We start from the raw sequence: 15,757 nt of genomic DNA, 5'->3' as shown, positions 1-15,757 counted from the left end.
CATACATACTTTCAAACAAAAAAGACATACACACACACACACACACACATACTTATCACAAGCATTTATTTTAGATACATTTATTTAAGTATGTGTGGTTAAATGTCGTCAGAGTAGAAGTGCACATTATAAGCAATAAGAAAACTTACACATGCACACCGTATATAAGTTTCGTCAGTATAGAGGCCGGCAAACCCGGTAATGTCTAACACTTTGTGTTTTCACGATTTTTTCTCTCTCTCTCTCTCTCTCTCTCTCTCTCTCTCTCTGTATCTTTTTATTTCTCTGCAAAGTTTGTAACGTTTCTTCCGCTTCCTGCGGTTACCCGCGGAAGCCGGACAACCGGTGCTACTTTTAGCGTAGGTGTACATTATAAAACCAATGAGAAAGAGAGAGAGAGAGAGAAAGGAAGAAATAAAAGGTGACATATGAATTAATAATATTGTACGTTGTTTTTTATAATTATCATAAAATCAATTTTTTGACACTTTAAGGACCGAATAGAAATCTGTCAGACTTACGCTTGGGATCGCACATAGTAATACATTTTCTATGTATTACTAAGGACATACATAAACTAGACTTAGCACCAATAGATCGTGTATTACTTATAGAACACTTTTAATAGTAGTAGTAGTGAATTTATTCGCGTGTGTAGTCAGTAATTTAGTTGTTCATCATCCATCCATCTATCCGAGTACAAAGTCACAGGATACAGGCTCACCTGCTCCAGGACGATGATTGGCCTATTTTGCGCTTGGTTTACAGTTACCTGCAATCAGTGACGCGACGCTAATTTCCGCGGAAGAGAGCCTCGCCTATAAAACCAATTAATAAAAAGAACAGACACATCACAGACAATCACTCCTATTATATATTTAAATACTACTTTTGATCATTTTTTTTCTAACAAAAATTATTTACCTTATTTATAGCAATTTTATTAACTAGGATAATTTAATTGATTTTCTTTGATCTTTATTCTCGATAAACAACAACAATTACCAAATAACCCTAATTAGGTTTACATCTTAAAAGCTAATTGTCACGCGAAAGTAGATATAAACTGAATACCAACACGAAAAAAGTATTTCTTCTATGCAAATGGAATATGTCAAAAAAATAGATAAAAAAAGGAAACATATTAATTATTTTAAGAGATAAGGAAATAAATATGGAAAAAAAGATTTGGAGAGAGAGAGAGAGAGATTAGTTTTGTTATTAGGGACGCTTAGAGTTTCACTTTTATAAGCGAATCGCGAAATCCTACTCGTGTTACATGGCTTTCACTATCTTTTAGTTCGAAGAGAAGCTCGCACGAATTACACGCACACGCACGCACGCACGCACGCACACACACACACGTGTAACCATGCAAATAAGGGACAAACCTCGTAGGTGAACTTTTCTAGTTTATTTATTATATCAAATAAAACAAGAAGATTAAATGGAAGAAAAAAAAAGATGAAGAAAATGAGATTGTTTCGAAGCTTCGCGACACGACAATTTCAATTTGGCTTTGATTTAAATCGACACACGTGGCACCATCGTGGCACATAATATACATGCATTGATCAAATATATATATATATATATATATATATATATATATATATATAAAGAGACAGGAAAGTGGTAGTTGTCACGGAATTTTAGTTGAATAAAAATAGGTCGAACGTTGTATTGTACCAAGTAGTACGAGTTGGCATCATTCTCGTAAACGTCAAACAGTTATTTTGTCGAGTCGAGTCGTCCCAACGTTTATTGAATTATGGAAACGCTTACGCTTTCTTATTTTTATTTTTACTTTGATTTCTTACAGAGAGACATTTGTATTTCATTGTTGTATCCTACATAAATTAAATATATTTCTATATTTAGTTATTTGCGTATAGAAAGACACGTGCGCCACACGTTTTATTTCTCGTAAGAAAAAAGAAAGAAAAAAAAAAGAGTTTTACCGGAAATATGTCTATGATAATTTTATAATATTATTACAAATTATGTTAACGTTATGTTATTGTTATCATTATTATTGGATCATAAACATTTTTTGCTTCCTTACGAACCTCATTAATATTTTTAAATTAATCAAAATATTAATTAGTTTATTGTATATATAATACATTAATTGTTTTTCAAGTATATGAATATATTTTACAAAAGTTATATTTTTAATTGTGTTTTTAAAATTAAAACGCGCGTGGGTCTTTGATGTTACTTTTTCAAAACGTATTTCGTAGAATCATGGGAAAAGATGCGTTGCGCGTGTAAGCCACATGGGACGCGTATGCAAGTTGTGTTGCATTCTCCCATGTGTATTAAATCGTACCGACATATGTACGTATGTGTGTTTGTGCGCGTCTTTTGTGTATGTATTTATGTAAGTACATATATATATTTATACACATACGTCAGTTTATAAATTAACGAGCACGTTGCGAATCTCCGATCGGTTGCTGCTGCATCCTGCGACCTCGTTCTTTAGATATATAATACATTATATATATATCTTTTATTTCTTTCCTTTCTTTTGTCTTTTTTTTTCTCTCGTAAAAGACAACTTCTTGCTAATGAAACCAGTTCGTCAAGCTAATTTAACGGATGCTTTAATTTTTATTTCAGAACTACTACTATTCAGAACTACTACCAGGGAGATTTATTCCGACTTATTAGATAGCACTTTCTGATTAGTTGCTTTTTTAATTGCATATTTTATTATACATTTTTCTCTAAATATATAATCATGTAATAATTAATAATGTTCTAACAATTTCATATCTTTATATATCAAAATTCAGTGTCACATTGTTGGTTTCCAATGAATTTTCAAACTACTAAATTTGTCTTGACTTGTTTTGACTCCATTATAATTGTGGTATTATTTTATATAGTATAATAGTATAATAATATTTTCTCTAATATATTTTTTCTAAATATCTTGTATGCAATAAAGAAAGAAGGAAAGAAATGGACAAAAATATAAATAATCGTGATATGAAATAAATGACAGAATCAATTTACTTTGTTCATATTTTAACCTAGATTATTGTTAAGATAATAAATATATATATATATATAAAATATAATAATAATTGTAATAAAAATGAGATTAAAACGGGACGAAAACGGGACGAAAACGGAGCAACAATTTCTAATACTATTTTTCTATTTGATGGTAATAAATTGATAGAAAATGAAAATGTGATACTTATAATAAGGAAGGAAGATATGGTAGAAAGTAATATTATTTAAATGAGATCTTGATTTAAGCATAAATGACATTAATAACCATAGATGCATATTAAATATATTTCATCTTCTCGATGTATAGATATCTGTAGTGGTTTTATCGTGGTGTATACAAAACACCAACATTTGATCGATGCACGTTTGTCTTATTATTAAAGTCTCGATATCGGCCTACTTTACTTTCACTTTTTGCGTATCCTTACTTTCTCATGGTCACGGGAGAGAAGTTATCGAGACTTCCAAAGTGTTAATCGCGTCGATGAATTCGTTGTGGAAGGACAACGAAAATAAAGCAGGTATCCTTTATAGGTAACTCGATATTATTCAACACAGAACACAAAGAACAAAATAACAAATTTAAAAATACGAAGCAACCTACTTGATAATATTTTCTAATTATTATCGATTATAATTTATTATTTTAACAAGCATACAAATAAATAAATAATACTCAGTTTTGTATCAGTGAGTGGCCGGTCGGCCACTCACACCCTGGCTGGTAATCATTTTATTCAAATATAAGAACTAATACAATTCAATGACATTAAAATCGTTAAGACATTTGTTTTTTTTTTTTTTTTTTTATGGGATTGAATGTTAACATTCTAAGTGGTTGTAAGAAAAAGGTCTGTGAGTTTAGCTATAGGAACCTACCAAATTTCATTTTAATTCGATGTAAGGGGGTTGTGGATCGGGATCATGGTTGAATAACGGGTCCATGGTCGGTACTGGATAAGATGACAGCTGGCCAGCGTATCTCCTTATATCGACAGACCGATCGATAAATTCCATAACAGGACAAGACGAAGAGTATTATGTAAACCCTTGGGGAACATGTTGTATATATTACATATATTGTGCGATACATATGTGTGTCCCGGTAATTATGACAATCGACTAATAAGTCACAAAATTGTGTGTGTTTTTCATATTAAAATTACTTATATTACCAAATAATTTTTGTTTTCATTCGTTCAGTTAACTGAACGATAATAAAACTAATCAAATAGGATGATGGAATTGAAACTCTTTCATTGTAGAGATTTCATCCTGTCAAAGCATAAGCTTCCTACTGAGAAATAGAATAGAACAAAAATAAATGGGAGGGGCATTAGAAGGGGAGTGGCAGAGAAGAAAAGAGGAAGACAAAGGCTTCGATAGAGAAAATCGGTTAGAGTGGAAAGTTGCCTGGGAGACAGACCCACTTCTTCTTCTTCTTCTTCGTCGTCGTTTGGTATCAATAGGTATCAATGTATCGAATAGTAGTAGTCGTCGTCGTCGTTTGCAGCTTCTCCATTTCGAAGTACAATGGTTTCGTTCGTTGTGCTTATGAGGGATTAGAATAAGTACAATGGGGGTTTAAAAAGAATCATGTGGGTGACACATTGTCTCCTATGAAATATCATTTTCAAATGATTCTAAATTGATTTTATTCCTAAACTAAATATATTTTTATTATTTCAAGTTGAAAAGCCAAAAATTGGATTTCGTGGGAACGGATCGTTCATTAGATATTCGATTATACGGTAGAACCAGCCACAGTGTATATACGCGTGGGTCAAGGTCTACTAGGTTCAGGACCATCCTTCTCCTCCTCCTCCTCCTCCTCCTCCTCCTTCTTCTTTTTCCTTCTTCTTCTTCTTTTTCCTCTTGTTCCTCCGGGCAAAGAGCATTCCATTGAATGTCGAAGGTCATGAGCTCTACGTACAAGAGAGCGAAATAATTTAATATTCATCTTTATCTCCTATCTCTCTTTCACTTTCTTCATTTTATTTCACGTATATTTAGAATTTCATAATTTTTTTTACATTTTAATTAAACGTTCCATTTATTGTATAAACAGTTTAAGTAATATTAATATACAATCGATATTTATTATCAATTTCTGTTGTTAGAAGAGAAATGGTTTTATTAAATATTTTGGTACTCGTAAGGGTTCCGTGAACCGATATAAAGTTAGAAGAGAGCACTGATTTAATACATCGTGTATTTGTTGTCTTTCTTCTTCTTTTTGTTTCTCTTTTCTCGCTTGGCGGCTTCTCACTTTCCTTAGAGCACAGTTGTACAGCCTCGTAATTACTGTCGCCTGGTAATTAGACGCCTACCTGTGCACGCTTCATTTCCCAGATGAGTAAAGCAGAACGCTGCTTTCCATAGATGACGCATTTCTTCTTCCTTATAATTGATTTCATGAAAAAATCAGTGTAGGACGTACGAGACGCGATTTAATAATTCGGAGAGAAATTATTTATGGCTTCATTGTTTTTATATATTTTATCTAATTAACCGTTAATTATGTTAATTAATGTTCTCTACAATTAATCAATTTCATGTATTTTTTCTTTTCCTTTCTTTTCTTTTCTTTTCAAGTAAATTTATGAAATGTTATTCGAATAACAATCATTGTCATACGAAATTGATAATAAATCGTTCGTTCGTGTTGTCATATATCATGATTTAGTTTTAGAAGGAAAGAAAAAAAGAAAAAAAGAGAAAAAAAAGAGAAAAAAAGAATTGTTCACCGTGAACTTTAACCCCTGCTCATGCATTTCCTTTCTCCCTCTTTTTCTCTATCTACGTGTTATGCTGGCGCCCACATATCGTTGAGTTTACAAATACAATGGAATATACCTCTACTATACATGTATATAGAAATATCTTACATTGTAGGGTAACCTGAACTTGAGAATTGACGTATCATCGAAGTATGCACTTTAGAATTTTTTCTAACGCACCTATCGTTCCTTGTGTGCCATAGTTATTTTATTTCTTATTATTTATATACTCGCATATATACACGCAAATAATAAATAATGTTAAAACGATAGACATAAATAATTAAATAAATACATTGACAAATTAATATTGTTTATTATTACGTATGAGTATATTTGGACATGTTGATTGATAGAAAAGTAAGGAAAAGCGAATGATTTACATATCAGTGATCAATGATTGCATTATTACTAGAGACAAGGTAAACGTTGCAGTGTCCTTGAAAATGCTAAAGCGTAAAAGGCGTAATTTTGTGCGGGTGCGAATCGGAGTATCGTTTACTCGCCGGAAGCCGCTCCTAAGAGGAGAGATTACATCTCCCCCTTCTAGGAGCTCTCTTTTTCTTTCTCCCCCCGTTCCCTCTCTTTCTATTTCTCTTTCTATTTCTCTTTCTATGTCTCTTTCTATTTCTATTTCTCGACAATAAAACTTCTCCTTTCGTTTTGGAGTTCATTGAACTTTCCCCCGATTTCTTTCTATTATAGATTCTCTATTTTTTTTTTTTTTTTTAATTAGCTATTCTCAATAATCATCGGTCAGAATATTATAATTAAACACCAATATACTTCCTGTTATTGTCGTATAGTCAAATCAAATATTCCATTCGTTCCTATTTTTACATTAGAATTTCTTTTAGCATGGAAAAAGAATCAAAGTAATTCGATTCATTAAATCGTGATTATAATAATGATAATGATGATTATGATATAATAATAATAATAATAGTAATAATGTTGCTTATTTAACTTTCTGAAACGAACGTTCAAAGTTTCTTTTCATGAAAAAAAAGAAAAAAAGAAAAAAAGAAATAAGAAGGAATAAAGAGGGAAAAAAATCAAAGCAATTTAGCCTAAATGATAATATGATAATGTTAACAATAATGATAATAATATGATTTATATTTAATCGATGTTCCAGAAGAATATTACAAAATAATGTGCAGCTGGCTAATTCGAGATTTCTCTGAAACATTTCTCTTGAAAGTCATCGTCTTTCTAAAGAAAAGAAAAGAACAAAAAATAAAATAAACCAAGCCAGAAAGAGAAATAAAAAGAGAGAGAGAGAGAGATGGAAAATAATTTCACGTGGGTGCAACGTTAACTTTATCCCTTCATCGAACAATGATAGTAATAATAATAATAATAATAATGATTTTTGTTTATAACAAGATTAATAATTTAATTCAATGTTCAAGGAAGAGAAATATTGCTAAATAATGTTGAATCGTTTAATACGAAGATTTGTGCAAAAGATTTTTTTTCTACTAAGTCATCGTCTTTCTAGGGAAAGAGAGAGAGAGAGAGAAACCTTCTGACGTAGGTGCAAGGCGAGCTTTTATCCCTTCACCGTAACGCCCACGACACGAGGATTATCAGTTCGAGGAGAGACGATAAAATCCCATGGCGAGCAACAAATTAACGTCCTTTTCATACCCCCTTCGCCCTCTCTCCCTTTCTCGTCTCTTCTTGTCTCTTCTCTTCTCTCTTGTTCAACTTGTGTACTTTTACTTATTTCATTCTCTTTTAAAGAAAATTTGTCAACAAAAAGAAATCACCATTTTTGGTTTTATCGTTAATACAATTCTTAGATTTTTTTTTTTTTTTTTTTTTTTTAAGAAGAAGAGGCGTCTTTGGATGGAGGCGGACAGGATCTCTCACTCTCTCTCTTTCTTTTTTTTCTTTATTTTTCTATTTTTTTTTTTTTTTTTTGGTGTTCATCGAGAAGACAAGACTCTCTTGCGTAGGCAAGTGTTCGCTCCTTATAAGAATGACACGCGTGTGTATGCAACGAGTTGGGCCATTATTATGCGGATGATTACCAGTGCGGGGGCTTTTTCCTCTTCTCCTTTTCCTTTTTCTTCTTCCCGATGCAATCATAGAAGAAGAAGAAGAAGAAGAAGAAGAAAACAACTAACCATAAGCTAAGCAAAGGTGGATTTTCTAGGGCGAGGGAGGAGTGGGCAAAGTAAAGAGGAAAAAAGGACGACTACTATTGAACGTAGTGATGAATCACGTCATGAAAGTGTTTTTTTATTTTCATCTTTCCTATAAATTTTAATTAACATTTTTCATGAAAATTAAATTCAACAAAAAATAAATCATCACTTTTGTTTAATACAATTTGAATTCTTCGTTAGTTTTTCAATTCAGCCATTTGATTATGATTCCATAGAATCATAAATAAAATTTACAAACGGGTTTCTCTCTTTATTTAATGTTTTTATTTAACAATTTCTTTCATAAAATCGGAGAACAAATATCGCATTTATGGGTGTCAATTTGGAAACATTTCTCAGCGTGTATATAATTAAATAAAATAAAAAAAAAAATAATATTCGATTCGTACATGAGTATCTAACCCAAGTATCATTAGCAGTGATCACTACTGACACAAAAGCCTCGTTTTCTCTCAACTATCCCGTTTTGATGCTCAACTCTAGTCGCCACGACGAGAGTCTCTATACTGTGAGAAACGATTTATCACAAATCGTTTTCTGAAGGATCTCAACAGCAGGCACCTTGGCTAATAAAAAAAAAAAAAAAAAAGAAAAAAAAAAGTAGGAAGAAATTTAACGAAGAGAAGAAGAAGGCGGCGTCGTTGTTACTCGAAAATTTATTCTCACGTCGTACTCGATTTCTACTTTTTCTTCGTAAAACTTCTTCGTACATATATTATTTACATACATACATACATGCATACATATATAAATAAAATATATATACTATACGCGTTTTCTATGGTAGAATTACAAATCATTGTATAGCTCGAAGGGAATACGTAAAACGATATTTGCTTTTTCTTTTAACAAAACACCATGAATTTTCTTTATCGGTGATTATTTTAATTGGTGTGTTTACGGTTTTTTTTTGTTGAAACATACGAAATGTATAAAATTCTTCAAATAACATTTTCTTTCTTATCGATAAGACCTCATTTAATCTTTCTTTAATTTACTTATTATACCATTGTATTGTAAAATTTCAATGAGATAAATTATATACGTATTTTTTTTTGAGATACGTTATTATTATTCATGTTCGTCGTTTATGTCCACGCCTTCAAATTCGAACGAACAAAGGACCAAGAAAGATGTATTTACGTGGATCACGCCCACGTGGATCGATACACAAATACACACACACACACAAGGAAACGTGTAACTAAATCACACACAAATATTTCTATATTCTCAATTGTACATGCAAATAAATATTCAGGTTATACACACGCATACCATTTACATTTACATATAACTATTTAAGATTAGAATAAATTATCATCATTTATAAAAGGAAAAAATGTATTATCTATCGATCAAACGAATTATTAATTAATTAAATAGCGTACAAGCTTTTCTAATTCATGGCTATTATTTTTTGTTCTAACATGCGTATAACGCCGAGAGGCGTCGTCCTTCGCACGTCGTCGATCATGTTATCAATATCTCTCTATCGTACACGATTGATCTTATCTCGCGATTATCAGCCACTCACGTCGATTTAATACACCTTCTCGTAATTAATTCAAGCTAAATTTGCTGAACGGAAATACCGGATGATCTAGATATTTTTACAGTAATTTTGGTTTCATCATTTTGACGAAATATTTATCTGTATTTTATTTTTATTCTTTTTTTTTTTTTTCTATTCTGTTATATTTTAATTAATAAATGAAAAAATTTGTTTGTTTAACATGAGCAGCAGTGCGGCGGCGGCGGTGGCGGCGGTGGCAGCAGCAGCAGCGGTGCAGGTTCGACAGAGGGTGTGGTGGTGGTTAGCTGTAGCAGCGGTAGCAACGTCGTTGGTGGTGGTGGTGGTGGTGGTGGTGGTGGTGGTGTTGTTGTAAACAGCGGAAGAAACGAATGCAACAACGTAGTAGTAAGTAGCGGTGTAAGTGGCATGGATTGCATGCCCCACCGTCCAGGACCGTTCCATTACCTGATAAACGAGCAAGCAAAGTCCTTGGTAGCCCTGCAGGAGTTGCAGAATGAGGTCGGCGCCCTTCTCGAGTTCCGGGACCTCGTCATCGAGACGTTCCCAAACCTCCGGCACAAGATGGCTGCGACGGCGTCGGCGGGTGCGTCCGTGATGTCCTCCAGCCAAAATTCTCATATACCATTGCCTTTGTCGAGCCCATCATCGAGAAGGGTTAGCGAATGGGAACCGGGAAAGGTTAGAAGACGAGTAGTAACGAGGGAACAACCAGTCGAGTCTTCCTCTTCGTCGTTACCAAGAAGTCGTAGCAATTCTCAGAGCGGTGGGACCAAAAACAACTGTAGTGCCACCGTTCAGGATTCCGGCTTCAGTACGGAGACCTCGTCGAAGGACAGTGCCTCTACGGCGATAGCCCCAAGACCTAGCAGTCCTCGGCCTGCTGGTGTATTGGACGAGGCCGAAGATGAACTCTGGAATCTTCTCGATGTCATACATCGGAAGGGTATAAGGCTTCGAGAGGAAGTCGAGTGTCTCCAAGGTCGTCTCGAGAGCGTCACCACTGAAGATCTTGCCTCTGGCGACGATGTCTTGGAAGCCGTTAGAAAGGTAACCCATCTTGATAGCACCGAACACCAAACCGATCTTCAACTTCACAAGAGTAATGGCAGAGAGTCCCAAGTGAGAATTTTGAGAAGAGAAAAGGAACAATTGTTGGATAAGGTAGCTGAATTAGAAGCTGAGACTATATCGAGTCGTGCCCGTGCACAGGAATTACAAACGGAATTGGCTGCATTATCAGCATTGAAGACTGGTCTCGAGGATAGATTGAAGGCGGAGTTGAACGATTCAGATCTTTTGTCTCCGGGTGCTCAGAGATTGCAACCAATCGCTCCGGTTGGAGCAATTGTGTCCACACCTAAAAGTGCTACTGTTAGTAACATCAAAAGCAAATCTTCGGCTTTCGCATCGGTTTCGAAAAATCACAAGAGTCGTTTTCGGACAAGGACCATAGAAAAGAACGTTCTGTTGGATGCGGTAGCTCACGTGGACAACGAACGCCGTGAATTCGATATCGAAGCTAGCGTGATCGAAAGAAGAGCCAGGTTGGGAGCTTTGGATTCCGTCCTAGTTTCACCTACGAGAGTGACCCACGTGAAGGATGTAGATTCTGGTAAAATTGCGGCTATCCTTCGCGAAAGTTCACCTCTCGAATTGCAACGGCACCTAATCACAACCACCGTCCATAATCAAGTAAGATCATAGTATCTCTGCGTTCTTGACTGTTTTTTTCTTTTTTTTCTTTTTTTCTTTTTTTAATTATAAACCAGATGAACGAAATTAACGAAGAACTTAAGAAAACAAGCAATTTTGGCAATGTCAATAAATTACTTTGCTCGTGATTGCTGTCTAGGCGCTTCAAAATCAGATGAAATGTGGTCGCTTACATTACGAGACGAAAAGAAAGGAAACTTTCGAGTTCCTAATGCCAATTAATAATAATAATAATAATAATAATAATAATAATAATAATAACAACAATAACAATAATTCTTAATTAATTCTTCCGTAGGTGTTGCAAAAGAGGTTGGACGAGGTACAAAAGAGTACAGAAACTCTTTCGGAAAGATTGGATAAGGCTCGTGAGGAGAACGACGATCTCCGATTCCAAGTGAGTATTCTTCAAATGTATATCATCAATTTATTTGCAAGTGTAATTCTTGTTAAATAATAATGTTTTAAAATTTGCAGTTAGAAGAAAGAAACATCGAATTGGAGGGTACGCGTGCTCGCGTGCGGGTCCTAGAACGTCTTCAGCAACGAGCTCCGACGGAAGCAGAACCCGAAGCTGAAAACGAGCAACCGCGATGCGAACAAAGTGGTCTGGAGCCAGGTAGTAGTACGGAGTCAGCACGAGATCATCATCAAGCAGTCGAAGTGAAACCATCGCCACGTCGGCGACCTAGTCGTATACCTTTACCGGGTTCAACGGGTAAACCGACGGCACCGAGACCACCGAGTCATGGTAGAAACGACAGCAGAGAGTCTCTCAAGTCTTTGACGAGGTTACCGAGAGATTCTAGTCGCGACAGTCATTGTGGCAAATCCTTATCGAAGACTCGAGACACGAGCAGGGAGTCATTAGGCAACAACACCAACAACAACAAGAGTTTATCAAAGAGTGCAACCAACAGTAACAACAGCAACGTCAACGGCAAGGAGACCAGCAGGGATTCCCTGAATAGGTCCTTGCCCCGTAACAATTCCAGCCGAGACTCCTTAAACAAATCCTCCTCGCTGTCCCGCGCGCGAGACTCGTTGGAGTCTAGCAATGTCGGGACTAACCCGTCCCCGGGCACGACTCCTCCTAGACGACCGCCCGCTCCTGCGCGTCGTTCCCACAGCCTGGCTCGCGCAGCGTCGTCCGTTGATACCGACAATGGCAAGGTACGACCCGTCAAGCAATTCTTTTGGAGCAGCTGGCTCAAGTCGCCATTGTCCAACGGACCGATTTAATTAAACAAACAAACAAACAAACAAACAAACAAACAAAAAGAAAAAGAACAACTATTATTAAACAGAGGCCAGACGACGATCCTAAGACGAACCTTAGTCAACTCTTTTTCTTACTTTTTCTCTCATTATCGTTTAATTTGATCCCTACGACAAGTATCTCCGGACATTTGAAGACAATTCGTATCTCATTCCTTCTATCTTTAGCGGCGATTATGCTACTAATATTTACCTTAACACAGTTGTCATCTCAGCTGAAGCGTATCGCTACTAAAAACTTGATCAGTAATACACATCGGGCGCATGAATTTTCAAAAATCATTTTGACACAACTCTTATTTCCTTCCCATTGAATTTATTTGAAATCCTCATAGTTAGAAATATTTAATGAATTTCTCTTCATCCTTCTAACCACTGTCTTTTTATCTTTCTCTCTGTCTCTTTCTTTCTGTCTTTCTTTTTCAACAAATCTGTTATACACGAAAGAAATAACAAAAATACCATCACCACCACCGTAAGACGTGAAATAATATAAACACAGAGACTCGACGAGCACGACGACAACGACGACGATCAGAACCATCACCACCAACCACCACCACCACCACCACAACCCAACTTCTTCTAGTAATTCGCGAGAGAAAAATATGCCCGAGCCCAATCTACCTGTTACTGAACTGAAAACACCTCCTGTGGAGATTAAGCGAACGTCCGTTCGAGTCCGTCAACCGGCGGTGTCGAATAAAGAAAAATGGCCCGCCCCCCCACTCGCGTCTCTCTGTGCCGCCGGTTTTTTCTCGTAAGTTATGCTTCTTTTATTATCATTTGCTTCGATGCTTCTATCTTATTCCTGGATGTTGGTGAGCTGTAGCCTTACATTTAAACATACTTTTTTCTTTCTTTCTTTTTTTTTTTTTTCATTTTTTCATTTTTACATTTCTTTTCTTTCTTTTTCTTTCTAGCTGTAAAGTAGAATTTGGTTTCTTCGTCATCACACGTCTTGGAATTGGGGCATGTATGCACGTAAAAACAAAAAAAAAAAACAAAAAAAGAAAAAAAAAACATGAAAACCCGTAGAAAATCCTTTGCAATCAGTATGAAAAATCCTTTGAGAGAATTATTTACTTTATTTCTTTCTTTCTTTCTTTTTTTCTTCCTCCCTGGCCTGTTGCTGATACACGTAGATCCAGCATTTTGAGCATCGATCATATCTGTTATTGGTTACACAAATTCTTGTTTCTTTTTTTCTTTGTGTTGTCTTTTTCGTTCGCTGAGGTTTCATCTGATTTGCTAGCATTGCGAGGAGAAGCTTGAAATTCAATTAAACGAAATAAGAAATGTTAAATAAAAAAATAAAAAAAAATACAAAAAAAATACAAAAAAAATGGATTCGCACGCTTACCAGTCCGCTTGGCATTTTGAGGTTCATTTCGGTACCACTGATTACACCTACCACCACTGCTACCTTTTTCTATTTCATAAATCAATCCAATATTATTGTTCTCATGATGAACAAAGTTGTCTTGTCTCTTCTTGTTTCGTTGAAAAACAATATTTCGTTGATTCGTCGAATTTTCTTCATCCTTGTCAAGCCTATTTTTCCTACACGCCGCAGCCTTAAGCTCTCGAGACCTGGACGCGTATATTTATTTATAGACAAATAAATATAAATAAATAAAACGTACAAACACCAATACGAATTATCTCGCTTTGTAAATGAAAGCGGAATTGATAATTGATAATATCAAATTAGGACAATTAAAGTCCTCCGTAAAAATATTAGAATGTTCGGAAAGTTATTTCGTTTTCTTTTTTTCTATGGAAAATACACAAATTTGAACTGTGACTGAAACGAAATTTTCATTGCATTTTTATTCTTATGGTAATGAGAAAAAATAAAACATCTGTTTATTAATTGTTAAATGATTAAGTTGTTAAATGTTAATGAATAAACAAAAAGATGAACGAAATTACTTTTCAAACGATCTAATATTTGTTAATTCGATTGGACCATGTATAATCATATGTTATTTATTATTTTTAGACATATACCGAACCACCAAGTTCCTGGTGCTCAACCAACAGCAACAGCAGCAGTAAGAGTTTTCGGCATAGCGATTCATCTTTGTATCCAGATTCATTAAATCAAGAAACTTCGTCGGTTACTGGTTCAACTCGGGTCGAATTTATACTTGGATCGTCCACTCGATGTTTTAGGCCTAATTCGACCTGGCCACATCGATACTTTGACAGCATCGACTCTGCTGACATGATACCCGAGAGTCTCTTAACCGATGAGTTTCCATTACGTTGTGGTGAAGCTATGGCCGAACGTGATTCGCTCGAATGTCATCCTCTTTCCAGTGAAGGATGATGATAATGATGAAAATGATGATGACGATGATTATGATAATAATTAATGAAACATTATCTTTAAGAAATCGATATGATTTCATTTTATTTTTATTTTTTATTTTTTTTTTTTTTTTTTTTTTAGATATTTTTTAATTAATAATTACCTCAACGTTTTGGAAGGACGGATTCTGATCCTTTGTTTGTTTTTTTGTTTTCTATACAATTTTGATTATATTTTTATATTTCCTTGGTTGTTTTATGAAAATTAAATTATATCAACGTGTTATAGTAATACGATGTAGATTTTAAATTTGTTATTAGCAAAATTGTTTATTTAATTATTGTACAAAATTAATATTTATTTTCTTTTTGTTTGTCTATTAAGATATATTTGAATTAATTTAATATTATTGTTCTTTTTGAAACCGTCCTACCAACGTTGGTATTCGATTCAATCAATTTTAAAGTCGCACTTTTGGGCAGCGTTTTTTATTTCTCTAGTAAAAAGAACAAAATTGTCTATTTTAAACGGGGAAGGCAGCACTTCGAGTAAGCAATGAATAAAAAAAAAAAAAACAATTCTCAGATGATACAAAAGGGGAGACTCGTCGGTGATGATCGTAATATTCCAGAGAAACGTAAATAGAAATCAAAACGCAAACAGAAAAAGAAATCAAACAAAAATACACATAGAATTAATAGAATACAAATGTTTGACATTCGACGCGGACGTTACTTTTAGAATTTTCAATGAACAAAACAAAAACAATTCCAAATCATATTACAAATACCAGTGTGTGTTCATCCTCGATACGAAGAAGATGTATTACAGATTATTCTTTTATTTATTATTTTTCCACAATTATTACTCTTCGTTTATATACTTTTTCTTGTTAAATTATAATAATACGAAGAACAAATGCAGAAAG

At 34.5% G+C, this 15,757-nt stretch overlaps 1 protein-coding gene across 5 annotated transcripts in view; it reads left to right on the top strand.

Moving 5' to 3' along the window:
* jvl (javelin-like) overlaps positions 1–15,757 on the top strand; it is a 38,777-nt gene that overhangs the window by 21,156 nt on the left and 1,864 nt on the right. For 4 of the 5 annotated variants that reach the window (XM_089170777.1, XM_089170779.1, XM_089170778.1 and 1 more), the window contains 4 exons: positions 9,729–11,213; positions 11,533–11,631; positions 11,712–12,407; positions 14,518–15,757. The exon at positions 14,518–15,757 is cut by the window's right edge and continues 1,864 nt beyond it. In XM_089170777.1, coding sequence (XP_089026903.1) covers positions 9,729–11,213; positions 11,533–11,631; positions 11,712–12,407; positions 14,518–14,847 — 2,610 coding nt within the window. In that variant the 3' untranslated portion in view covers positions 14,848–15,757. Of the gene's footprint in view, positions 1–9,728; positions 11,214–11,532; positions 11,632–11,711; positions 12,408–13,014; positions 13,244–14,517 lie in introns of those variants that run through there. The other variant, XM_089170781.1, reaches the window with a different exon arrangement.

This window comes from Polistes dominula, unplaced genomic scaffold (assembly GCF_049000335.1).
Source record: "Polistes dominula isolate Pdom_NZ unplaced genomic scaffold, Pdom_raw_medaka contig_79, whole genome shotgun sequence".
NCBI classification, from domain to species: Eukaryota; Metazoa; Arthropoda; class Insecta; order Hymenoptera; family Vespidae; genus Polistes; species Polistes dominula.
The sequence above is the reverse complement of the archived record's forward strand: the minus strand, read 5'-3'. Positions and strand labels throughout refer to the sequence as shown.